The sequence below is a fragment of the Lepisosteus platostomus genome, chromosome 7 (genome assembly GCF_059453375.1).
Source record: "Lepisosteus platostomus isolate fLepPlt1 chromosome 7, fLepPlt1.hap1, whole genome shotgun sequence".
Taxonomy (NCBI): Eukaryota; Metazoa; Chordata; class Actinopteri; order Semionotiformes; family Lepisosteidae; genus Lepisosteus; species Lepisosteus platostomus.
Window position 1 is genome coordinate 59285545 of NC_142617.1, and position 26790 is coordinate 59312334.

The 26790-nt window shown below is 46.3% G+C and overlaps 1 protein-coding gene across 12 annotated transcripts; it reads left to right on the forward strand.

Moving 5' to 3' along the window:
• kif7 (kinesin family member 7) lies at nt 1-26594 on the forward strand. Of its 12 annotated transcripts, none has more exons than XR_015940439.1 (20): nt 1-151; nt 2435-2842; nt 3597-3797; nt 4407-4794; nt 5133-5679; nt 5947-6090; nt 6750-6971; nt 8615-8778; nt 8999-9096; nt 10104-10286; nt 11398-11600; nt 13695-13892; nt 14836-14961; nt 16400-16576; nt 19143-19358; nt 20153-20359; nt 22425-22623; nt 23177-23346; nt 23771-23932; nt 25535-25860. XR_015940439.1 is itself a non-coding variant. In XM_088641450.1 (20 exons), exons 3-20 carry the CDS (start codon nt 2515-2517, stop codon nt 26036-26038), a joined length of 4083 nt encoding a protein of 1360 aa, XP_088497576.1. In that variant the 5' UTR covers nt 41-151; nt 948-1178; nt 2435-2514; the 3' UTR covers nt 26039-26594. The 12 variants fall into 12 exon arrangements, 9 of the variants coding, with proteins under 9 accessions (XP_088497583.1, XP_088497575.1, XP_088497580.1 ...); XR_015940438.1 differs by having other exon boundaries at nt 25719-25857; XR_015940440.1 differs by lacking the exon at nt 25535-25860 and adding an exon at nt 24124-25528.
• The last annotated feature ends 196 nt before the right edge of the window (nt 26595-26790 follow it).

A 26790-nucleotide genomic window follows, 5' to 3' on the forward strand; every position in this document is an offset into this window, starting at 1 on the left:
TGACGTATTACGTCGCATTAAAAAGCTGCAAAACTAAAAACACTAAGTTGCGAAAAACACCACAGAAAATATATACATATACACAAAAATGAAACTGGTATCGAGGCTTTGAACTGTGAAATATCTTTTCGTTGGTATTTTGCTTTGAAAGGTGAGTATATTTTCTCAATATATATAAAAAAAACTTTTGATGTTTTGCTATTGTTCTTATGAAGTTGGGGAAACTCGTGAGAGTTGGAGACAGATATTTAAACATGTTCTTTTAACGTTTATCCTAACTGGGGTCGAGTAATTCATGCGTTAAACGTGATATATGTATTTCTGACTGAGAAAAATAGTAATAGTAATATGAGGATTTGGTCAGAACGGGGTTATGTCGCATGAGAAAGTGATAAATAAACTGCACTATCCATGTGTTTCATGGAGAGTCTCAATCGTATAGCAGTGTACCCAGACATTTCTTCGTATTTAAAAAAAAACTCATCCTATAGTTTTCTCGCAAACAGCATTTTAAATAACAGCAATTAAAACGGTTGAATTGTAATAACCGGACCGATTATCTACAGTGTAGAAGCACAAAGGTTGCTGGTTTCAGTCCGTTTGGCTTTACGGTAGTTAAATTGGAGTTCTGGTTCTGGAAAAAGTACGGATGTTTACTACTAGCCTCTATACAACTGCTACAGACTTAACATAAAATGCGCGGCTACTGAACATGTGCAATTAAACTTCTAAACCCCTGAAGTCCTTACTTATCTAGTCCACTTACACCAGTGGCGCACTGCAGAGTCACAGTCCTTCGGGGTGTATAGGTGTTTTCAATCAGTGGCTAATTAAGACAATAATTAGTCATTGTCCTCAACCACCCAGTATATTGTTTTTTTACATACACTGTCGTCTGACAAAGACATCGGTTTTAAACCTAATAGTTACAAGTTTTTCATTACCAGGAATTGAGAACCTGATTTAACAGATTTAATCAAGAAGATCCTGATCAAGGCTAAAAGGGGAAAGGGCGGTTTGAAGAAACTGCCAGACATGCTCACGCGAACCAGAGGAAGCCTTCTGGCCCATCCTGCCTGCTTGACTGCTACTAGCATGTTGCTTCAGGCATTCCTCTCGCCAGAGCAGGAGGATGCACTGCAGCTGCTCTGAATTGCAGCATGTAATTGATTGAACAGGTGAAGATTAAAATAAACAGTGGAAAACTGTATTTGGGAAAGATGCTGGAAGGGACTGCAGGGGATTATGAATTGTGATGCAGAATATCTTCAATTGATTTTCAATCAGTTTTATTCTTATAAAGTGCCTTTCAATTTCAAGAGCATTTTCAAGGCGCATTACATAAATTATACATGGAAATGTACAGTTAACAGAACATGCAGTAAAATGTAAATGTGAAATGAAAAGAGAGAAATAGGTTATGATTTAAAAGCCATCAAAATCATATGAGTTTTAAGCCGAGGTTTGTAAACAACAAAGGGCTCAGCCCTCTAACATACAATGTGAAGGAGCCCAGAGGCTAGAAGGAGTGAACTAGGATGTGTGGGGATAGTGGCTCTTGAAGGTACTGAGGAGACATACCATGCAACAGCTGGTAGGTCAGCAAGAGGATTTTATAGTCGCTTCAGTAGGAGTCTGGAAGCCACTGGAAGTTTTTCAGCACAGGAGAAATGTGTTCAAATTGTTTAGGCTTGATCAGCACTCAGTGCTTGAACAGCACAGTTCTAAACATACTGTGTTTCCTGAAGCAATTTCTTAGATGAACCAGCTAACAGGACATGCAGTCTCATCTTAAGGAGATGATGATGAAGACAATAATATAATGCTGTAAATAATGCCATATATAGCTTTTCTGGACACATTAAAAGCGTTTTACAGGTAATGGGGACTCCTCTCCACCATCACCAGTGTGCAGCCCCAAACTGGATGATGCGACAGCAGCCATAGTGCATAGCGCTCACCACACATCAGCTATCAGTGGGGAAGAGAGCAGAGTGATGAAGCCAGTTCAGAGACGGGGGTTATTAGGACACCATGATTGGTAAAGGCCAGGGGGAAATTTGGCCAGGACACCAGGGTAATACCTCTATTCTTTTTGAGAATTTACGGGGGGTTTTAATGACCACAGAGATTCAGAACTTTGGTTTTACGTCTCATCCGAAGGACGGCACCTTTTTACAATATAGTGTCTCTGTCACTTTACTGGAGCATTAGGACCCACATAGACTGCTGGCCCTACTAACACCGCTTCCAGCAGCAACATTAGCTTTCTCAGGAGGTCTCCCATCCAGGTACTGACCAGGACTGACCAGGCTCACACCTGCTGAGCTCCAGTGGGCTGCCGGTTGTGAGTTGCAGGGTGTTATAGCTGCTAGCAGATAACTGCACCTTTAGGGCTGATTTGCCTGCTTTGCTTTCTCTGCTGTGTCACTAGGACCCCCAGTGGCCCTGCAGATGGCTCTAGCAGGGGCCCCGGCAGGCTGCCGTGCCAGTGGCTGCTGCTGAGCTACAGCCATGGCACCTAAAGGACCTGCGCAGTTCAGGGCCGAGGAGAGCCTGGTGCAGGTGGTGGTCCGAGTGCGCCCCCTGCTGCCCAAAGAGCTGCTGCACAGCCATGAGAGCTGCATCACGGCGGACCCTGTGCTCAAGAGGGTGACCCTCGGCCATGACCGCCATTTCCAGTGTGACTTTGTTTTTGCGGAGAGCAGTGGCCAAGAGGAAGTGTACTCCACCTGTGTGCAGCCCCTCATCGAGGCTTTCTTCCTGGGCTTCAACGCAACAGTGTTCGCCTACGGACAGACAGGCTCAGGCAAAACCTACACCATTGGGGAGGCCAATATCTGTGAGTGTCCTGTTTCCGCGCCACTCTCTGCCAGTAGGGATCACTGTGGAGGTCTAAATGTTTCTCTAAATATTTTTGCTTACAGTTTTAGGAACCAGTATTGGATAGGGAACAAAGCTACTAATAAATAAAATTACATGTTTTATTATTGTTGTTGTTGTATTATATGGTTTTTGTTCTGGTGAGTGATAACGAGAAACCACATTTTATAAGTTTGAATTGTCTTGATGTGTAAAAATACTTCTTCTGGTTGGTGTTTATTACATGCAAACTATATCTGTAATTCTTGTATTTATGTACTGTTAGAATGCTTACGTTTATAGCACATACTGTAATATTTTAAGAAAAGCAAGAAATTCAATCTATTTTAGATGTTACGTGTCTTTGTGGAAGTGTGCTGTTACACCTCTTACATTCTTAGTTAGGATCCTTCGGTGAAACTAATCGTTCTCATCGAGATGTGTAGGTTTTACTGCTCAGTCACCAGGCTGAGCCGTGCTGGAAACAAATAGTGATGATTTGATCAAAAAATGTCTCTCTGGTGAGGTGCTTCTGAGCTCCCAGGCTGCTAGCGAGGCGCTGAGACACAGGGAAGGGGGAGTGTTCACACCAAACCAAGCCAGACCCACTTCCTACAGTACAGCTGCTACAGCTTAGAAGCTGCGGCCTGACCAGCCCTGCTCGCCATCTGACATGTGGTGGAGAGGAGACAGCGAGGCAGGTGTGATTAACACGGGGTGGCGCTGGCTTGCAGCCTCCTTCAGCGATGACGAGCAGGGCATCATCCCGCGAGCCGTGGCCGAGGTCTTCAAGCTGCTGGATGAGAACGACCTGAGCGACTTCTCCGTGCGGATCTCCTACCTGGAGGTGTACAAGGAGGAGTTCAGGGACCTGCTGGAGGTGGAGACGGCTAGTAAGGACATCCACATCCGGGAGGATGACAAGGGCAACATTGGTATGACTCCTCAGAGCTTCATTAGGTGCCTTTCAGCCTCTGTACTGTGGGCAAGTAGGAGTACATTGCACATATGTTGTGTTTAGTCCTGCCACGGAATCTTGCCTTGTTAACCTTAAAAAAAAATATTTGAAACAAATCTGTGATCAGTGCAGATCACATAATTGTATCCTTTTACTCCAGAAATACAGCATTATCTCCCTGCAAGAAAACGTCACGTGGAAGAATTCCATGTTCAGAGAGGTTCAGTTCTCCAAAATTCAGAATTTAATTAGCATCCTTTTGAATCCAGACACCAAATGATGTCTTCCATATGTTTCTTTTCTGTATTTGTTACCTAATTTTAACAAGAGGCGATTCTGCAAATGAAAAAAAACTCTTGGTTCTGAAACGAGAAGTATTACAAGTCACCGTGTTTTGCTTAATGAATGACAAACCACTGCCTGTTATTTATTTTAGATAATGGTAGAGTTTTAAAAAGCTAATTAGAGGTATCAAAACAGAAAGACGGGGCAGCGTAGAAAAACTGGCTACCTTTGTGTCAGGCGGCATGTCGGGGTGAGAGAGGGGAGCCATCTGATGTTGTCACCGTGTCTCTGGCATCTGCAGTCCTCTGTGGGGTCAAGGAGTGCGAGGTGGAGGGGCTGGACGAGGTGCTGAGCCTGCTGGAGACAGGGAACGCAGCCAGGCACACAGGGGCCACGCAGATGAACCCCAGCTCCAGCCGCTCGCACACCATCTTCACCCTGGCCATGGAGCAGCGGCAGGGCGGGCCCCGGGCCCCTGGCGCCGCCGCACACGTCCTGGCCTCCAAGTTTCACTTCGTGGACTTGGCCGGCTCCGAGCGCGTCCTCAAGACCGGCAACACGGGCGAGCGGCTGAAGGAGAGCATCCAGATCAACAGCGGGCTGCTGGCGCTGGGCAACGTCATCGGGGCGCTGGGGGACCCCAAGAGAAGGGGCTCGCACATCCCCTATAGGGACTCCAAAATCACCAGGTACGAGGCCCTGTGATCCGCTTGTGTCGCGTGCCTTGATGACCTCCGGCCCAGGCCAAAGGGGCTCTGACCGGGGAGCCCACCAGGCCCAGCAGCAAGCTGCGAGCTGTCCACCGTCATCCGCATGAGGAGCTGGTCGAGACGGGTCCAGCAGGTCATTGAATAAAAGCAGGGGAGTAAATCATGTACTTGTGAGCTTATCAACAGCTGTGAAAAATGTCCAGTTCTGACGTGTATTTTGAAGCACTAAGTCTGGAAGTGTGTGTGGGCAGGTATGTTGAATAGGACCTTTTTTTTGGAGAGCAACCTTTGACAGCTTCTTATCTGTCTGCCCACAGGATCTTGAAGGACTCTCTGGGAGGGAATGCCAAGACCCTGATGATCGCGTGCATCAGCCCCTCCTCCGCCGACTTCGACGAGAGCCTCAACACGCTGAACTACGCCAGACGGGCTCAGAACATTCAGAACCGGGCTGTAGTGAACTACCGGCGGGCAGAGCCGAACCGCACGGAGGGGCTGGAGCTGCAGATCAAAGCCTTGCGTCGCGCCCTGGAGAATCGGCAGAGGTCTGAGACCCGCACCATCGCCCGGCAGGACCCCGAGAGACGGGCCGGGGCGGGGGGCGGAGAGCTGGGCAGGCTGCAAGCAGAAAGCGCACACTACAGGACTTGCACGGACGCTGCGTACAGGCTGCTGCTGGAGCTGCAGGGAGAGGGCGCGCTGAGCCCAGGCCAGCTGCTGCAGGTGAAGGAGTGGCTGTGCTCTGTGGAGGAGCAGCGCAGCGAGCTGAGCACGGCCTCAGGCCTGGACAGCGGAATCGAGAGCACGTCCACAGAGGAAGGAACCACAGAGCTGCAGAAGGGAAAGGGTGCTACCACACACCAGGTATTTTCCAGGGCCTTCATTCTTTGCTGCAGAAGCAGATGATGAGCGTGTCAGAGATTTTATTTCAATTCAGCCTATGCATGAGCAAAATTTGTCTAGCAGTAGCCAAGACACGGCTTTGTACTTAAACACCATAAATGCAAATACAGATTTTTTTGAGCTGTGAATAAAATATTGCTCATTACACCAGAGGAACACAGGAAATAATCAGTTTAATCTCTTATTAGCGAATTTCCATGATAGGTCTGTGTGGCATGTGTGTCCTAGGTTATTGATCAGGGGGCAGAGGAGTGTGAGAAGGACCGGGATGAGTACATCTCTCAGCTACAGGCTCGGATCCAGCAGCTGGAGAAGGAGAACACAGACTTCCTGGCTGCTCTGGAGGATGCCATGGAGCAGTACAAACAGCAGGTATGGGGATAGGAATGTACTCACACTTTGCAGTTTTCAGAATACTCCTTTTTGCTTGAAGCTGTACTACATTGGAGCCTCCTCAGATCTCAGTCTTCTCTATGGATTACAAGTGCTGTGCCGATGACCAGCAGCCCAGAACTGCAAACCAGACACACATTATGGTGACAGTGGAGCATTATTCTGTGGAACATGCCAGCTTTAAACAAATCCATTCTCAGTTTTGAGAATGTCAAAATGTAATGTTAGGGTTGTTAACTGTGATGTCTTGGCAATAATCAAAAATAGGTTTTAAAATCTGGCCTTCCTTAAAAGTCAGAATACATTTACTGGTTTCACTGCAGCATCTTACACAGGTGATGTATGAAAACAGATCTCACATAAGGTTAACTTTATATATGAACAACCTAGAGTTTAAAAGGGGTTTCTGTGTTATTACTGCAGTCCACCTTAGAGCAGGGACCTGAAAAATAACGTTTCTGAAACAACATATAGCAGTAGCTGTTGGAAATATGATACCTTTTGTGTTCAAACGCAGAGACTGCAGTGCTGTTTTTGCCACATAGTTTTTCAGTTTTCCTGACAAGCTGTATTAGGCATGAAAAGAGGCACTCTCGAGTATCACAACTGTGCTTTTGTTCTCTGTTGTATTTCCTCAGAGTGACAAGCTTCAGGAGCAACAGGATGTAATTGCTGAGCTGCAGACATGCCTGGTCCAGCCTGGCTCCTCTGTGTCAGGTTTAGTGGTCGGTGTCCACCTGGTGCATCTCAAGCAGAGGCCGCACACTGCTCCCACAGACTCCACACGTCTCTGCACTTCAAGTGCAGTGCAGTCCACACTTGTTTCCAACGGGGACAATAGAAGGATCAGTTCCAGAAAGGTAAATATCCTGAACAACAAATCTCATCTGCCTTGATATTAATAATTAATAATAATAATTGCTTACACTTATATAGCGCTTTTCTGGACACTCCACTCAAAGCGCTTTACAGGTAGTGGGGACTCCCCTCCAGCACCACCAATGTGCAGCCCCACCTGGATGCTGGATTTTGCTTCTTGCAATATATTAACCCACTATGCTATTATGCAATGAAGAGATTATTCTTTCTCTGTAGTACTCCAAATAAAATAACTGATCAGAGCTGCAATTTTCTTAATGAGTATGGATCAAGCTCATATGATTGTAGCCTTCATTATTAAAAATGAATGAAAATCAACAGAACAACAGAAATCAGTGGACACAAGCAGAAACTTCGGGAAGTAGGCAGGTGCATTTAAAACATAGAAAATGAGGATTTGTTCATAAAGGGTTGTATCACATCAATATATTCTTAAGTAGCTGATAGCAGTTTGCTGAATGAACTAACTCTTATAAACCAAAAGCAAATATGTTAGATATTAAAATGTTCAAGAAATTTTCAAAGTTTTAGAGCACTCTCAAATACATGTAATTACAAATCGAATTTAATATTGGTAATAATGTAAACCTTTTATACTGATGCAGAAAACAGCCACAATACTCAGGTTTAATGGATTTAATCAAATAAATTTAAAATGTTAATAATGAAGAATTCCAATGTACTCTACTGTTATTGTATTGATCATGTTAAAGAACCAGGGTGAGTGTTCAGTATGAAAGGGGTCACACTAACACACCTTCCTGAGCACGAAACCAGACCTGGAAGCACTGAGACACAGACGTCACACATCAATCTCTGGACAGACAGCAGTGGGGTGTTCTGCAGCAAGATGACCAGGAAACAAAGCTGTCCACAGCAAGACCGATGGTGTTGATGGTGTGTTTTTGAATCTCTGCCATTGTAAGTTTGGTCTTGCTGTGTCTTTCTGGAAAATAGACACTTCTAGATTAACTGACCTTTCGTAAAGGTCAGATGCAGAAATCTTAATTTCTTGCAGAGATCGGATAGGGTCGTGGATAGTATGGTAAACTATTTGTGCTCGAACAAAATATGTGCATGAACTTGCCTGTTACCCTTTGTGTCTCCTTTACATGAAATGCAAAACTGTCGTATATATGTCCTTAGACAAGGCTCATAGAGTCATATTGTTTATGGAACATACACAGAAAACCACACACGTTCTTATCAGAAACCATTCTTGTCCATGAGAAGTGATATTTAGGTTTGACCACCAATGATCTCTACTTGCAGCTGTATTTATTGTTGCCGTTCTTATGTTTTAATTTTCTTGTCTTTAATCACTGTTTTTTATATTTTCAGTTTTGCTCTTAACATATAATTTATAAAAATACTGTTGTTATGCAACACTGCATACAGGATAGGATCTAACCCTACCTCTAAACCAGAATGCTGTTGACCATATCATAGATATACAATAGATAGATCTGCTGTAAATTAAATAAACCTATTATTTTATTTTGAGCGCATTTCTATCTCATTCTAGCCAGGGTGAGATTGAAACCTAACTGGATTTGGACCAGTCCTGTGATGTATTGCTCTTTTCGGGCTGTTGAACTTCGGTGGGTGCTATGTTGCTCCTCAGGTGAGCCATTCAGGTCCCGGCAGCTGTACGGGGAGGGAGGATTGTGTACACTGCTGCCAGGAAGGAGAGGAATACCAGGTAGACTCCTTTCAGGACCCTGACCTCCTTGCCGCTGAAGAAGAAGGGCAAGACAGTCAGATCAAGATGAAGAGAGACAGAGGGAGGTGTGTAATAGACATTTGATTATTTACTGTCCAAGCTGGTCATAATTACTCCTGTTTCAGAATCTCTGAGGTCCTGCGGGAGTGTGGCTCTTTGGGACCACAAATTGGTATCACTTTCTTCTCTTTTGCAGTGGTAACATATTGCTTCTTTTCTGTGTGTGATGTTTCAGGGGATAAGAGTCTCATGTCAGCTTTGTAATGAGTGAACACTTTGTTGCAGACACCTGAACATGACCTGGACCAAGAGAGAAGTGCTGAGTACTGCATTGTCTGGCCAAGGGAGGGGGTGTGTGTCCCCAGATCTGCTACTGCCAAAGTGTGGGTCTCCCCGCTCCCCTGCTTTCTAGAGTTTACTTTTCTCTCTCAGCTTCCTTTCTGCAGCAGAACGCTTAAGAATTCTTTTCTATAAACCTTTCTGAATTTAATTGAAACTACAAAGTAAACAGAGTCGCAGAAGTAAACAGAAGTAGTGTCCCTGTTTTAATGGATGTAGTATTGCAAGAGCAGGGAGAGTGTCTTTGCAGCTAGAACGATGATTGCAGAACAGGCTGACACACTGCTGCTTCACAAGCTATGCTGTGGACAAACAGTAGAATATTTCCTCACTCGGAAAGTTTCAGACTTACAGTCACCAGCCTTGTTATTTCAGTTAGTTGCTTCAGTTTGCCAGCCTGGCTAGTAAGATAGGTTCAAAGTTTCTTGATTCAAAAATATTGCATCTCCATGCATTCTGTGTTGTGACAAGTAAAGACTTGCAGTGTTGCTCAGTCCAGTCTTTGTAGGAGTTTCGAAGATCAATCAGCAACACCCACTCATTGCCCGCTTGTGGAAGCCCCTCTTTTGTCTGCAGCAGTGCTCACTTTTAGTACAGAAACATTTGCATCCATATGTTGTTGTTGATGTGCATTTTACACCATTTAACCATGTTACATTTTTGTCTGGTTATGCTGTTGAATTTTTTATGCCACTTAGAAATCATATTTGTTCTAGAAAAAACAAGGAAAGATAATAAATTCCATCCATTTCAGACATCTGTTAAGATGCATGATGCAATCAAGGAATGATCCTCTGTTTTGATATTTTTGTTAAAGGTACAGATCAGTAAGTGAAATTCACATACTCCTGAGGACAAATTCACTGCTTAGTGCAGACAGGAAGGGACAGCAGCAGCTTGGTGATACATGTTTGATGATACAAATGTAGTGAATAAGGAAAAAAATAATCTGCATCATAACTGTCTTTTATGTGCAAAGCTCAGTAAGTGATGAATCAAAACACATAAACCCTTCTGCATTTTCACTGACTTTCAAAAACATTGTCTTTAGCAAACAGCAGTGGTGGGGGGTCAGGTCTGCGAGGATCTATGGGAGACAGCTGCCCCCTGGTGACCTCTGGCCCAGGCCAGAGTGGCTCGGACTGGGGACTCCTGCAGGCCCAGCAGAAGATCCGCGAGCTGTCCATCAACATCCGCATGAAGGAGGAACTGATCAAGGAGCTGGTCAAGACAGGTACAGCTGAGGGGCGGCTTAGCAACTCCAGCACCAGAGTATCGCTATCGTAGAGGAGCATGTGAATGTTGAAGATAACATCCAGTCGTGTTAGTACGGAATTGTTAGGCATATTGCAAAACAATTTCAAAATATTGCGAGATTACATAGAATGTTTTTTTGGGAGAAAGTTTCAAGCTGAACTGGCTCACAGGCACCACCTTTGAAAGCGCGTTGCAGCCACTCCAGTTGCAAATAGATCATGTATTTTTAGGATTTTTGTGTTGAAGCTGGGGGAGCACCAAGCCATGGTTAGAGCTCTGGATTGCTAACTGCGGTGTAGTGAGTTCAGGTCTTACTGGGAACACTGCTGCTGTACTCTTGAGCAAGCTGCTCCTGCCTGCCTGTTAATCCTTGCCGATAAGCAGATGTGCATTTCTCACTAACTGAGGCCTTACAAACATAAATCACAGTATTGTAACGCAATCAGCCTCACCCTCTTTCTGTCTGGTTCAGACTGCAGCAAGACAACAGACTGTCAAGTACAGAGTAATTTGATCTAACCTGTTTCTACTGATATGTGATAAATAAATTTGTCTATTAAAAAATATTCAAATTAATATGGATGTTTTATTTTTAAATTTTTTTTATAATCTAAACATGAGAAGTAGTCTGTGCAGCGATATGCGAGTTGATGTTATTAAGTATATTTTTAAATTATAAACCCAATGAGTAAAGCAAATGCGCTTTATTATTAAAAACACCCACATGTTCCAGGATATATCCCAGGGATGGCAAATGTAGCCCAGTTGTGCAGCTTGTTTTTATTAACTTAGATGAAAAATTAGTGAGCTTTGAGTACTGGGATTTCTCAGCAGTGAAGTTCAATCCAGTGGGTTATGCTAAGAAGAATCGCCATTATAATTAAAAAAATAAATAGTTTAAAATTGTTTATATACTTTTTTGTGAACGTTTTCCCACGAAGACGTTTCAATAAATAAATTAAGGTCTAGAGAAGCTACTTAGTTCTCTAACTGGCCTCTGGCAGTTTACCGTGTGGGGCGTTAAGGACGTTGCTGTGTGTGATGTCAATACATGAGGCTCCCTCACACGGCCCGCGCTGTGCCCGCAGGGAGGGACGCCCAGGCCATGAACAGGCAGTACAGCCGGAAGATCTCGGAGCTGGAGCGGCAGGCGGAGCGCGCGCGGGCCGAGCTGACGGAGGCGCAGAAGCAGCTGCAGGACCTGGAGGGCCACGAGCCCCGGGACCCGGCCAACCGGTCCAAGGCGCAGGAGTGCCGCAGGAAGATCGCCGCGGCACAGAGCAGAGTGCAGGTCAGACCAGCTTCACCGTGACACCAGTGTGATCGTCGCTACGGCTTCATCGTCCTCAGCTTGTCGACAGAAACGTGTTATTGTTATTTCAGTTTGATACCTTAATTCATCTCTGTGTGAAAGGATACAGGGGTTCCCATAGTGTTTATGAGGCACTGCAATGCGTCGCTTTGACACATTGGAAATAATGTCCAAAAAAATCTATGAATGAAACTCCCTAGTCTCCCTCAATAGACAGCTTTGCAATCAGATATTAACTATTTATTTTTTCTTCAACATACCTTGTAAATTATATTTTTTTAACATATCACTGCTTGAGAGCGGATGGTAATATTCGCATATGGCATTGGGGAAAAAAGCATGCTTCTTCCTGGACTGAACTAGTTGTATCAGTCTCACATAGGTCCAGGAGCTTGGCTCACACAAGAAATGCCAGAGCAGATGTTATTTGTGTATCAGATTTGGCTGCAGATCCTCTCCAAGGCTTTGTTTTTAGATGAGTGAGAAGGTAAGATTTCACAATGACTCCTACCAAAAAGTCCTACCATTTTCATCCAGTGACACCTGATCAATATACAAACAAATACTAAATGAAATTGCAGAAATATTCCCCTGGCCAAATTTTTTAAATTCCCTTGGCTAATTTGGCAAACATTTAAAAAAATACCCTAAATGATCTACAACATGGAGAAGAGGGAATATACAGGTTGTGCTTGTGAGTTATACACATGTACAGATGGAGGAGGAATAGAAAAAAAAGAACTGAATATAAAGGCTACAAGAGCTGCAAACTTTAAAGTTTGGAAATGAAAAACAAAATATCCATTCCTGCCCAGACTTGCATGATTGCTAGTCTGGAAATTGAATATAAGTGTGCTGTTTGTAAGGTGAATTTCAGGTGCCTTGCGGGAATATCAAACACTGTGTTTTGCAGCCCAGATAACTGATGGAAATGACGTCAAACTTCATAAAAGCAACCGTGAAAGTGTTCTTAATAAAGGTCAAGTCACTGAGTTGTCTGAATTGCAAGATAAACCAGCTTGCGTGTTTAATGCATAAGGCACGTGACAGCTGCTGTCACTAAGGCATCTCCTTTGGCTGACCTTGCAGTTTGGCGCTGACATGCTTTGCATTCAGAAAAATTACGCTTTTCTTTCCATTGCATAGCTGATGCTGCCTGTCAAGAGAAAAAAAGTAGACAGAATTTTGTCCCTATCTAGGTAATGAATGCTGGAAATTCTCTGTAACAAACAGATATCAAAAGTGTCAAGAAACACATCCATGTAAAACATTTAGAGCATTTTGTTCCTGAAAGATTTGACATTAGAAATGGCATTCTACGTTCTGTCAGAACTGTCTGCTGAAAACTTCTTGTGATATAAAAGCTAACCTCAGTCTCTTTGGGTTCCTTGCCAGATTTAATGAATCATATTTTGTAGCTGCTTTATTTGTCTGTTCTTGGAGGTAAATATTTGTATCCTCCTAAGAGGAATTTAATCACAGATTAACAAGGTCCAGGATTGAACTGTCTCCTGGGACATGCAGAGATTTCGAGAGTTGTAGATTCAGGTCTAACTGCAGGTGACTGAAACATGGGAGGAATGATTTGAGTAGACGGGGTGTCACGATTTACCTGCAGTCAGGATACTTGAGACTTGCAGCAACACCCCAAAGCAGGTGATCCTTCTGCATTGTGCAGGTGTCTCCCAGGTAATTATCAGTGATTCTCTGACATGATTGACAAAATCCGTCATGAAAATAAATGCCCTGGGATTCTAATGCTATTATATCCTCCAACATGACCCTTGTTCAAGAGATCATTGGTGTCTTTTGGTTTTCCTTTCAACTGCACGTTGTCGTGCTCTTTGCTCATTAGTGGTTTGAAACCGGTGTGGAAAGCTTGCGGGCCTGTGGCTGCTCAGGATTCCTCCTGCTCCCGTCCAGCTGTTGTCAGGGCTGACGTGTGACGGCAGAGAATGCGAGCAGCAGGAGTGACGCGAGTGAAGTGTCATGATCAGCTCAGATGAGGCACAGTGAAGCAGCGGCGGGCAGGGCCGGGGAGAAGTGTCTAGCCAGCGTGCGTGCTCCCGGCAGGTCCTGAAGCAGAAGCAGCGTGACACGGCACAGCTGGCCTCCCTGTCAGCCCAGAGCGAGCGGCGGGTCCAGGAGCTGGAGAGGAACGTGCAGAACATGCGGCAGCAGCAGGACCAGCTGCAGCGCCGCCTGCGCCAGGAGAGCCAGCAGAAGCGCCGGCTGGAGAGCGAGATGCAGAGGGGCAAACATCGTGTTAAGGTACACCCGCCCGCGCTCCTCCCGCACCTACTGCTCCTCCCGCTCGCTATTCCCGCTCCTCCCGCTCCTCCTGCACCTCCCGCTCGCTATTCCCGCTCCTCCTGCACCTCCCGCTTGCTCCTCCTGCACCTCCTGCTCACTCCTCCTGCACCTCCTGCTTGCTCCTCCTTCACCTCCTGCACCTCCCGCTTGCTCCTCCTACTCCTCCTGCACCTCCTGCACCTCCCGCTCGTCCCGCACCTCCTGCTTGCTCCTCCTGCACCTCCTGCACCTCCCGCTTGCTCCTCCTGTACCTCCTGCACCTCCTGCTTGCTCCTCCTTCACCTCCTGCACCTCCCGCTTGCTCCTCCTGCACCTCCTGCTCACTCCTCCTGCACCTCCTGCTTGCTCCTCCTTCACCTCCTGCACCTCCCGCTTGCTCCTCCTGCACCTCCCGCTCCTCCCGCACCTCCTGCTTGCTCCTCCTGCACCTCCTGCACCTCCTGCTTGCTCCTCCTGCACCTCCTGCTCACTCCTCCTGCACCTCCTGCACCTCCCGCTCCTCACCCACGTGCTGCTTGCTTCTCCTTCACCTCCTGCACCTCCCGCTCGCTCCTCCTGCACCTCCTGCACCTCCCGCTCCTCACCCACCTCCTGCTTGCTCCTCCTTCACCTCCTGCACCTCCCACTCGCTCCTCCCGCACCTTCTGCTCCTCCTGCACCTCGTACTCGCTAAAGCTAAAAGTATGCACCAGTCCAACTTGCTTTTAAGTTCTCTGTTGATCTCATAGAAGGGTGGATATATATACTTTTTGTCTTTTGAATGCGGTGCATGCACGTGTTCATTTGGGCTGAGGGTCGACCGCCTGTGCTTTCTCAGCTACAGCAGGTAATGTGGGTTGAAAGCAAGGAGCGTGTTTCTGTTTGCGGCGAAGCTTAGCTCTGGCTGAATTTTTCTGTCCAGGAGCTGGAGATAAAGAACGAGCAGCAGCAGAAGATCCTGAGGATCAAGACGGAGGAGATTGCGGCCTTCCAGAGGAAGAGGCGCAGCGGGAGCAATGGTTCTGTCATCTCGTTGGAGGAGCAGCAGGTCTGAGTTTAAAACTTTTAAGAGAAGCATGAAGGGCAGCGAAGGCTTCCTTACAAACAGGTGCAAATACTACATTCTGTTATTCTGAACTTAATCTGTACTTACCCCTGATGCTGCACTACTCTTGAATGGATGCCACATTGGCGAGCTATAATCTAGTTGATTTGTTGGATAAGTGAACAGTGCTGCCATCCAGATGTTATTTAAAAAAAACACTGAGGCAGCAGCACAAAGACATGTCTGCCTTGAAGGGGATTTAATTTCTCACTACAGTTACAGCCTCTCGGCATTGACACACACCCGATGTCCCGATCATCTATTTTATTGAAAAATTAACATTTGGGACAAATGCAATGCATGAAAATGCTTTGGATTTCCAAGTGCCACTGCTTGATGACTCCAGATTCACATCCCACCCTTCAATAATGACTTCAGCAGTTTTAGGCCATTTAAACTAAAAGCCACATGCTTAACTTAAAGCAGCACAGGAGTTTATTTCGGCCCTAGCCCTTCACCAAGACAGAAAACTTCTTTGCCCTTCATTGAATTGCCAAAAACATTGGTACCTTTGGTGAAATTCATCACCGGGTGGTGCCAGCAGTCAAATCCCAGCTGGGAATAAGCGGCTCAGGCACAACCTATATAACTAGATGTCATATAGCCCAACAGACGTACCTATACACTGTTGTAGGATATCGCAGTAAGCTGACATTTGTTGGAGAAAACAGTTTGATCACATTCCATCAGAGCCAACTGATAGCAATGCAACAGAGTAATAGTCTGGTGCATTAAGTCAGAAATACAGGCAGAGACATATTATTTGCTGTCCATTTTCAGCTTGTTTTGTTTTTCAACCAACATTAAAGGTTAAGATAAGTAAAAATACATCTTTCTTTCATATGGCATTGTTTTGCCAATGCTTTACGTTAACCTGAAATCTTTAAATTGTCTACAATGTTAATATGAAGTTTCTTTTTGAAGTGAAGATGTTGAAAGTAGACACTTTCCAGCAGCAGGCACAGTGAATGTGGAGGGGATTGGGGGGGGTCACTAGCTGAACCACAGCCCTGTCGAGATCAGCGCTGCCCAGGCCAGCAGGAATTGCACACTCCTGCCTCACCTGGCGCCTGCTGTCCTCGTTTCCAGCCTGACGTCCTTGTCTGGCAGAAAAACACGTTCTGACAAGATCTGAGACTGGGACAAAACATAGCTATCGGTAAAGACCACGTCTCGGAGGAAAGAGAGAGGTCGATACAATTTTGTTTGCGTTTTGAACTCAGTTGTTAATTGATTTTACTTCATTTTAAAAGCTGACTTCTCGAAGGGCAAACGCTGAGGTATTCCTTGTAGTGTACGCGGCAGATATTGTTTCAAGAGCAGACTGTGCAAAGCCATCCAGCCCGCCCTGTATGTGTGTGTGTGTGTGCCTCTCGAGCAGAAGATAGAGGAGCAGAAGCGCTGGCTGGACGAGGAGATGGAGCACGTGCTGGGGCAGCGCCGGGGGCTGGAGGAGCTGGAGGGCGAGCTGACCAAGAGAGAGCAGATCCTGGCCAAGAAGGAGGCCCTGCTGCAGGAGCGCAGCGGCCTGGAGAGCAAGAGGCTGCGCTCCAGCCAGGTAGGGCCTCGCCCGCTGCCTGCGGGGGCGGGGGCTGCGGGTGTTGGTCACGCGCGAGAGAAACCAGCTCACTTGTGAGGAAACAGCATCTGATCAGAGGTGGTTACGGCGAGCAAGGTGTATAAAACGTATAACATTTATAAAAGCCAGCAGCCATATCACCGTGCAAATCACAGCTGGCAGCCCACTGGATGGCAGACTCCTGGGAAAGCTGAGGTTGCTGCTGGAAGATGTGTTAGTGGGGCCAGCAGGGGGCGCTGTGGGTCCTAATGCCCCAGTATAGTGACGGGGACGCTATACTGTAAAAAATGCGCCGTCCTTTGGTTGACATGTACAACTGAGGTCCTGACTCTCTGTGGTCATTAAAAATCCCAGGGCATTTCTCGAAAAGAGTAGGCCTCCTTATAATCCTCCTTGTAATCCTGGCCTCTTTATAATCCTCATCTCTGAACTGGCTTCATCACTCTGCTCTCCTCCCCACTGATCACTGGTGTGTGTGGGAAGTGTACTGGTGCACTCTGGCTGCCGTCGCATCTTCCAGGTGGGGCTGTACACTGGTGGTGGTGAGGAGTCCCCATTACTTGTAAAGTAGTTTGAAAATGGAGAATTATTAGTTTTATTTGATATATCATAGTCTTCTCTGTAACATATTCTATGACAGTCTAAACTGTGATGCAGGAAAGAAATAACAAAGCCATTTAAACACATTCACATCCATGTGCTCTCCTTTTCCTGGTAGGACCACTCGGAATTAGGGCTACAGTGTAACATGCCTGTCACACACTGTGTGTACACTGTATGCAAAAGTAAATTAATGTCGACTACTGACTGTTTTAGAGTTAGCCAACAAGTCTGAACAAATCATCATTATCAGACACAGTCTGTATACACTGTAATTAAAGATTTGGGCTATTAACGCTCAAAGCCCTTCACACAGTGTTGCCAGTATTGCTGCCAGTTGTTGTTAAAGGTATTAAAAACACAGAAAAGTCAGTGTTTTTTTTTTAATTAACTATATGTCATTTTTCATTAATATAACAGCTTGCACAGAGGTTTATAGCCTTCAGAAAAAACAGTGCTTACACCAGATGTTTTGGAGACGGTTTGAGTGCAGAGACCACTGCCTGCAGTAGGGGGTGGTCAAGCCTTCACACGTAGAGCCCAGGGAACACTGACAGGTGTCAGCGGCAAGCCTGCATGTGTATTCAGTATTGATGTGTTTTTACTGTAAATACACCCACACGTGCAACATACAGGATTATATGTTCAATATCCACATGAAAGTAAGAGTGTTTTCTCTTAGATTCTCAATGGCGTGTTTTTAATTTAGGAACACAGCCTGAATTTTGACACTGTTTGCTTGCAGCATTGACCAGTCCTCTTTCAGTACAGATTTTAGTCCGTTTCATTTCCATTCCAAGAGAGAACATTAGGTGAGCACATCTGTAAAAGAGTGTGTAGATGTCATTTTTAGAGTGTGCTTTGCTATGCTGAGGTCATGGATCGCCCCTCTGCATGGCATTAAGTTGCAAGCAAACCCCATTACAGGAGAACACAGGTGGATACTGAGCTGCTGTGGTCCTCCTGTGATCACCCTGATGTAGAAAAATATCTGCTGCCAAGCATGTCATACTTGCCAACCTCCCAAGCACAGCTTGTCTCAGTCCTGCAGCTTATTACTCTGCAAACCATCCACACTTTGGCAGGTAGGGAATTTCCAAAAGATTTAGAACTGCAGTTTTTAAAACTGAAGGCTGAAAAATCAATGAAGTAGAATTTACACGTCTGCACTAGTTTTTCAAATAGTCCCAGTGCAACACCAGCTGCCTACCACAAGAAATAAATTATGAGGAAAAACATTCGGAAGGATAGCTTGTGAAAATGTGCTGGCGCTGTTATTTATATCTTGTCCTGAGAAAACTGGACAGAGTACAAATGAATTTGTAATTAACCAGAGGACATCTAATGGTGCTCTGCTCTCAAACTGTGACAGTTAAGCAATTAAACTTCTCATACCTGCTCTTTACTACTCACTTATTTCTCAGACCTGAAATGGAAATGACACTTACTGTAGTAGCAATTTAACAGATACTCACTTGCAAACAAGATCACTAATTGGGGATACCAAGTAGCTCTTACCCATTGTTATTGAGTTTAATAGAGCATGGTAGTGCCTGCATAGCCTATCAAGGTAAACAAGGTGAACATCTCCAAACATGGCTGGCAGGCTGGCAGACACCACTATGCATCTGCTCTGTTTTGTGTGTTTGGATGTAGTCCCTGAGTCATACCCACTGTTAACAAAAGTTAACACTTTAAAACACTTCAAATTAGTGACCTGATGCACAGTATTTCTCAAAGGGGAGAAAGATGTGATAATGTTCAAACTGAAATGTAACTCTTGTGAATTAGTCATTTTGAAAATTGTATCAGTTTGATTTTTAACATAAAAAAAAAAATGAGGTGACCTGTCTTGCCTTCCCTGCATGCCTCTTGTAGCTCTTGAGAGCAGTACTGGTGCCTCCTGGGTGGCATTCGTGTGTCTCATGTGTGCCCACTTCTGCAGGCCCTGAGTAAAGACCTCGTCCTCCTGTCCAGCCGCATCGAGTCCCTGGAGCGGGAGCTCTCCGAGAGGAACGGCCAGCTCCGCAGCAGCAGTGCCCAGGACTCCCAGCAGATCCGCCAGGAGATATCCAACCTGCGCCTGGAGAAGGACCAGCTCCTGAAGCAGCGAACCGAGCTGGACGACAAACTGCGCCAGGGCAGCCTTCTCTCCCCCGAGGTAGCCGCTTCGTCCCTGACCCACAGAAACCTCTATCAGCAAGCGGCTGGCAGGGGGATAAGAGCAGGCATTGACTGCTTGTGCTCGTGCTTGAAGGAAGTGTAATAAGATTGATTTCTGTGTTTCTTTTTACCAACGCAGCTGTTTCACTTATTAGATAAGGCTGAATGCATTCTGTGGTCATCTCATTGCCACCGAATCTTCAGGGCATTGACTCCTTCGAACAGACAGCAGACAGGAAGGCGCACTGCTGTTGTGGGGGGAGAATCCTCAGGGATGGCTGGAAGTGGTTTGGGTTTAACTGAACACGCCTGTCTGCGCTGAATAATAGAGGTCTTACCCGGAAACGGTTTAGTTACACAGAAGGTTGTTTTCACTGATTTAACAGTGTAGCCGTTTGGTTTTATTCATCAGTTGATTGTTTTTTATAGATCCATTTTCAGGAATCTATCTTGGTTGATTTTTTCACCCGCAGAGAACATGGTGAGCATACCAAGAATCAGCCAGATATACATTTTATTAGCCCAGAAGGAAAAGCACCATTTGTGCTCAAATGGACTTTGCTAGCCAGCCAGTGATTTTCACTTTAGTGCTAGCCATGTTCTTTATTGAGGTGAAACAGAGACGTTATGTCTGTGTTTTATAAAAGCAAACCGATATGCTCTTGGCAAAGTTCTTCAGAGTGTCTAGACCTGTGATTTGGTGCAAGTGACCATACTGAAATCCCAGGACAGGTGAGAGCTCTGACCCATCAGCTGTCCCTGGTCTTGCTCCCCTGCTCTGCCCCCCCACAGGAGGAGCGGACTCTGTTCCAGCTGGACGAGGCCATCGAGGCTTTGGATGCTGCCATTGAGTACAAGAACGAGGCCATCACCCAGCGGCAGAGGCAGCTCCGGGCCTCCGCCAGCATGCTGTCCCAGTGGGAGATGAACCTGATGGCCAAGCTCAGCTACCTGTCCGCCTCCGAGACACGAGCCCTCCTCTGCAAGTACTTCGACAAGGTGAGGTCCTCACGCCGAGCGGTCGCCGAGCGGTCGCGTTTTCCCTGCTCAGGGTGCACCAGCTGTGTGTGGCACTAGGAAGCTGGGAATGAGAGTCTGAAACTTACAGGTCATTCTTTCAGGTGTTAGTATCTTCTCATCATTTAATTACAGCAGATGATTAAAGTCCATCTCCATGTGCAAGACATCTTTTCCAATGAGCTTTTGGTTTGGGCAAGTGGGTACCCTCTTGGGTGTCCTTTTTTTGTTTTCAATGAATTACATAAAAATAAGTAAATTAATCATATTCCATTACATTTCGGTTTCACTAGTCTTATGCATTAGGATTATGCTGCATTTTCTATTTTGTTAGAGCAATGATCTTAATATTAAACTTCATAGCCTCTAAGCTTGCCAAGTAATAGCATTGTAGTATTTGCATTGTGTTCCTTATCCTCAGTTACCTTGGTTAAAGGTGTCAGCCAAATGCAGAAATAATATTAATTAGGACAAAGGAAGTAGGGAAATCAAGGTGTCAGGGAGCCTCAGTAGAAAACCATTGTGTATCCTTGTTAGAAATACAGGAGCTGAGAGGAGGCCTGCGAGACTGAGAAATGTGGCACACTAAGAAAACTAATGCAAACTCTAGCAAGTCGGAAAAATCAAACACTGTGGGCTGTATTCAAAGCAATTTTATTTTAGGTTAAGTCTGACACTTCTTTTTTGAAAAACATTTAAACTTTTTTGCAAAACAAACAACATTTCTACTTGATTAATTGTGACAGTTTGGATTATTTGTGCTGTTTAATAAAAAGCACAGGGTAACCCATCACTTCTTCAAGACCTTCAGGAAAACACCTCAGTTCTCTCCTGTCGCTGCACTGTGCTGCTGTGTGCATGTGTGAGTTCTCTGCTGTCGCTGCACTGTTCTGCAATGTGCATGTGTGAGTTCTCTGCTGTCGCTGCTCTGTGCTGCCGTGTACTCCAGGCATTTTGCCTGTGTGAGTTCTCTGATGTCTCTGCCCTGCGCTGCTGTGTGCTCCAGGCGGTGTGTCTGTGTGAGTTCTCTGCTTTCTCTGCTCTGTGCTTCAGGCAGTGTGACTGTATAGGTTCTCTGCTGTCTGACCCTGTGCTGCTGTGTGCTCCATGTGGTGTGTCTGTGTGAGTTCTCTGCTGTCTCTGACCCTGTGCTGCAGTGTGCTCCAGACTGTGTCTGTGTGAGTTCTCTGCTGTCTCTGACCCTGTGCTGCTGTGTGCTCCATGTGGTGTGTCTGTGTGAGTTCTCTGCTGTCTCTGACCCTGTGCTGCTGTGTGCTCCATGTGGTGTGTCTGAGTTCTCTGCTGTCTCTGACCCTGTGCTGCTGTGTGCTCCAGGCTGTGTCTGACCCTGCGCTGCTGTGAGTCCAGGTGGTGTGTCTGTGTGAGTTCTCTGCTGTCTCTGACCCTGTGCTGCTCTGTGCTCCAGGCAGTGTGTCTGTGTGAGTTCTCTGCTGTCTCTGACCCTGCACTGTTGTGTGCTCCAGGCAGTGTGTCTGTGTGAGTTCTCTGCTGTCTCTGACCCTGCACTGCTCTGTGCTCCAGGCAGTGTGTCTGTGTGAGTTCTCTGCTGTCTCTGACCCTGTGCTGCTGTGTGCTCCAGGCTGTGTCTGTGTGAGTTCTCTGCTGTCTCTGACCCTGTGCTGCTGTGTGCTCCATGTGGTGTGTCTGAGTTCTCTGCTGTCTCTGACCCTGCGCTGCTCTGTGCTCCAGGCAGTGTGTCTGTGTGAGTTCTCTGCTGTCTCTGACCCTGTGCTGCTCTGTGCTCCAGGCTGTGTCTGTGTGAGTTCTCTGCTGTCTCTGACCCTGTGCTGCTGTGTGCTCCATGTGGTGTGTCTGAGTTCTCTGCTGTCTCTGACCCTGTGCTGCTCTGTGCTCCAGGCAGTGTGTCTGTGTGAGTTCTCTGCTGTCTCTGACCCTGTGCTGCTGTGTGCTCCATGTGGTGTGTCTGAGTTCTCTGCTGTCTCTGACCCTGCGCTGCTCTGTGCTCCAGGCAGTGTGTCTGTGTGAGTTCTCTGCTGTCTCTGACCCTGCGCTGCTGTGTGTGCAGGTGGTGTGTCTGCGCGAGGAGGAGCGCCGGCTGCAGCTGGCCCTGGCAGAGCTGGAGATGCGCGCTGAGGAGCAGCAGCAGCTGGTCCAGTGGCTGGAGGCAGCGCTGGAGAGGCAGCGGCTGGACACTGACCGCAGGCTGACCCAGCAGCAGAAGGAGCACGAGAGGAACATCCAGCTGCTGCTGCAGCAGTGCAGAGGTGGGGGAGGCAGTCAGTGCTTTAGTTTTAGTCAAGTCCCTCCTTTAAATGGCAAACCTCGCCGCTAAACATGCACCAAGTGGATTTCTTTTACTTTCTGCAGTCCTTCTGGCTGTCAACCAGACGAGATTACTGCTCATTCATTTCTGATTTTACTGGAGTTTCAGACTAATCATTCAGACTAATTTGTCATCCAATTTCTTGTTTTATTTCTTATTTTCCCTCCTGAAATGACCATGTGGGTCAGTCAAAATTTTCACAATCTGTGGATAAAGAAATTTTAAATTCAGTTTGCACGTGGTATTTTTCTTTTCTGAAGAACCCCAGTGGATGTCAAAATGAGCAGTGAAGCATGAACCAGAGGGCACCAGTGAAAAATATGTGGAAGTAAATTTAAAACCAAGAACAGGAGGCACTTCTTTAAACAAAGAGTTGTGGGGGTGTGGAGGAAGCCGATAGCCTGGCTTCTTTCGGGAAACAGCTGGATGGGATCCTTGGATCAGTTAACTACCAAACAGGCTAGATGGGATGAGTAGCCTCTGTCCTTTTGTAGTCTTACTTATTATTTTAAGATGGATGAGTGGCCCAGGGAAGCACAGAGAGAGAAAGGAAGCCCTGACAGGTCTGGCCCTCGGGATCAGCAAGCGGTCTCTGTCACATGCTCCAGCCCCTCGTGTTCCCCAGAAACACACTGCTGCTCTAGTCATGCATGCCAAGGAGGAGGTGAGCCCCACTGTGGCTGCTGCCACTTGTCTGGGAGAGATGTGGGTGTAGCAGTTGAGGAGAGAGACACACAGACGTGCTTATTCACACATGCACCCACATTCCGGAGGAAGGTGCAGCTGCTCACAGAGCAGTGCCAGGGCGGAAAAGCAAACAGCCTCCTTCTTACAGAAGACGGATACTGTCCATGTATGTTCTGTTCACAATGTAGTATCTGAGCCGAATGCTTCGTACCCATAAAGGCCTTTGTTTGTACATTAAATGGTTCACGATTTAGGTCTGTGTACCATTAGTAGTCCTTCGTAGCAGTTTTCTTTTTTATAATTGTTCACAAGCCTTTCCAGTTAAATCTCTGCCTCGTGTGCTGCTGATCGTAGTGGCCGGGCTGCAGAGGTTAACCTGCTGCTCCTGCATGTCTTGACAGAGCAAATGGATGAAGGGCTGGCGGGGAGGCAGCGCCAGTACGAGGGCTGGATACACAACCTTGGCAAGGAGCTCAGCCACTGCAAGCTGGCCAACCAGGAGCTGAGCAATAAACTGAGGGAGCTGTGGGGGCAAACCGGTCAGCCTGCAGACCAGGCCAAAGGTAACAAACCATTGAGTGGGAGGTGTTTTGTCCAGGGTAGCTGGAAGCCATTCTTAACTGCACTGATCCCTATCCTGTTTCTGTAGCCTCTTTCCGTTTCAGTTTTTCTGTTCTGCCTTTTTTCTGCTCTGTTGTCTATGTTTTCTAAGCAATGCGCACATCATATCAGCCTTGCTTTGCGCTCTTTCCAGCTTTCCACGGGGCAGTCCAGAGAGGAAGTGACAGGGATCCAGATAACTAGAGCTTTTTACAAGACAGCTGTTTCAGTAATGTGTCTGTAATTTTGCTTTTCATTGTTCACATCCTGAAATGTTTTTAAGATAGTATAAATCTACCAAATTGTCTTTTGAGATATCAGCTCTGCATGTAACTCAGAGATGTCTCTTTGGGTTTCGTGTCTGACTGAGACCACTCGCCGTGGCTGGGGAGCAGCAGGGGCTATGGTCTGTGTTAAAGCTGAGCACCAGTCTAGTCCACAGGTGTTCTTGTGTTAAAGGACTTTCCTCCTCACATCATCTCGCTTCCATTACCTCACCAGTTTGCTTGAACAACACAAAGGCACGTCTGTCAGGGCCCAAACTGTGTTCGTTAATGAATATCCAGTGCAATTGGACAGTGACACAATTTTTGTTGCTTTGGCTCTGTACTCCAGCACATTGGATTTAAAATTAAACAATGACTATGAAGGTAAAGTGCAGAATTTCAGCTTTAATTCAAGGGCATTTACGGCTATACTGGGTGAACCATATAGGAATCACAGCCCTTTTTATACATAGTCCTCCTATTTTAGGGGACCAAAAGTAATTGGACACATTAACATAATCTTAAATAAAATTGTCATGTTTAGTACTTGGTTGCAGATTCTTTGCAATCAGTGACTGCTTGAAGTCTGCGACCCACAGACATCACCAGACGCTGGGTATCTTCCCTGGTGATGCTCTGCCATAACTGCACTGTAACACTCCACTACTCTCTCTGACACCACCATATCTGATATTCTCTGGCCATCGAAGTTCTTAATTTCTCGAAGTTGTCAAATGTCTTAAGATGTCAGCCTCTAAGCATGCAGATACTTTCACAGCAGTCATTCTGCTGATATGCAGTTTATTTATTCCTAGCAATTCTCTGCAGCTCCTGCAGTTTGACAACTGCTACACTGATGGATCAGGCAGAGGTGTGACCGTCTTGAGCCCGTGTAGTGATCCGCTGAGTCTCCTGGTTTCTCTTGACTAGTTTCCTGATTGTTTAAGCAGAACATCTTATTCTCTGGGCTCTGTAGACAAGTTGCCTTCAATCAGCAACGGCAACCAGGCAGTCTTCATTACTTAGACTGATCATTGTCTTATATATAATTCTGGACTAATTAAGGATTGCCTTTTTAAATATTTCTACAAATTCATTTTAACTCAACTCGAATACCACCAAACACTGAGCTCTTAGTATTTTAATGAAATTTTGGTCACAGCAGTAAGTCATATATCTGCTTGCTGTGCAACAAACCCATCTCCTTACTTACTCCTAACCTAAAACGTAAAAAAACTTTACGCAGGCTTGTGGCCAAAGAGCTAGAACCTGGACCTTTGCGTTTTCGTTTTGAATTAGCCTGTATAACGGCAAAGAGTGAGAGCTGACATGGCATGAAACTGAAGATGAGACTGAGGAAGCGCACAGCTCTCTCTAGAAGTGAAGCGTTAAAAAGAGCAGCTGTCAGGGCGTGAGCTTGGGCAGGGGCTCGTGTCGAGCGCCAGACTGTGAGGAGGTGTGTTCTCGGCTTGCGGTCCTGCAGGGACGGCCGGGGGCAGAGCGGAGGACAGCGGGGAGCCGCCGGACAGAGGGCCCAGGCCCAGGGAGGAGGTCCGGGAGCTGGTGCGTGCGCCCCTGCCCCCCACGTGGCGCCGCTCGTCCCTTCCCAGCGAAGACCAGCCGGGCCTGGAGGAGCTGCGCCAGCGCCTGCCCGGCCTGGCCCCGGGGCCCTGGGGGGGCCCCCGGCCCCCGGCCCCCTCGGCCCTGGCCAGACCCCGGAGGGAGCTCCGCAGGTCCAGCCTGAGCACCGGGCCGCTGCTGACCAGCGCCAGCATCATTGACGTGCGGAGAAACCCGCTCTGAAGGCGGGATCAGCACCTGCTGCTTCCTGTCTGCACCGGGACACAGGAAGTCCTGATCGCTGCTGTCGTCTCGCGCGGTCCCACGCTGCCATTCCCGTGTGCGCACACGCTTTCACCTGTAAACGCCTTTTGTCCCTGTTTTTCTGTTGTCATTTTATTTCCATGCACTTTTGCGCTGTATTTCGGAATGTCACTACTGGGACAGAGACACGTGATTGTTAACACGCAGGCGTTCTGGGGACGTTTTCCATTTCACATCGATCCGCAGACGCCATGAGAGAGCTCTGCAGTGGTGCGTGTGGACTGGTGTGAGATTTAGCACATTTCATTTGAAAAAACATGATTTTAGAAGCAGTTGCTATTGCATAGAGTCCACCTCATCTGCAGCAGACTGCATCTGGTTTATTTTACATGTGGGCTTTTCTGTTATTTCTGTTCCATTTTTTGTTTTGCATGCCTTTTTTATAGTTACATGGATCATGTAAATATAGCATAACGGTTACATTTTGTACATTTTTTTTCAATTTTTGTGTTCTTTATTAAACATTTTTAGAATATGGTGTAGTTTGATTATTGTTTTTTTTTTTTTACAGTTCAGAAAGAATAGATTTAGGTGAGACTTGAACACAAGGTGTAGGTAAAACATATCTGTGGATGGATTCTACTTCAAACTGAGTAATGCTACAGTACTGTACATACAAAGATCTGTACCAGATAATATGCAAGATGAATATTTTATCTAGCCACTTGTAG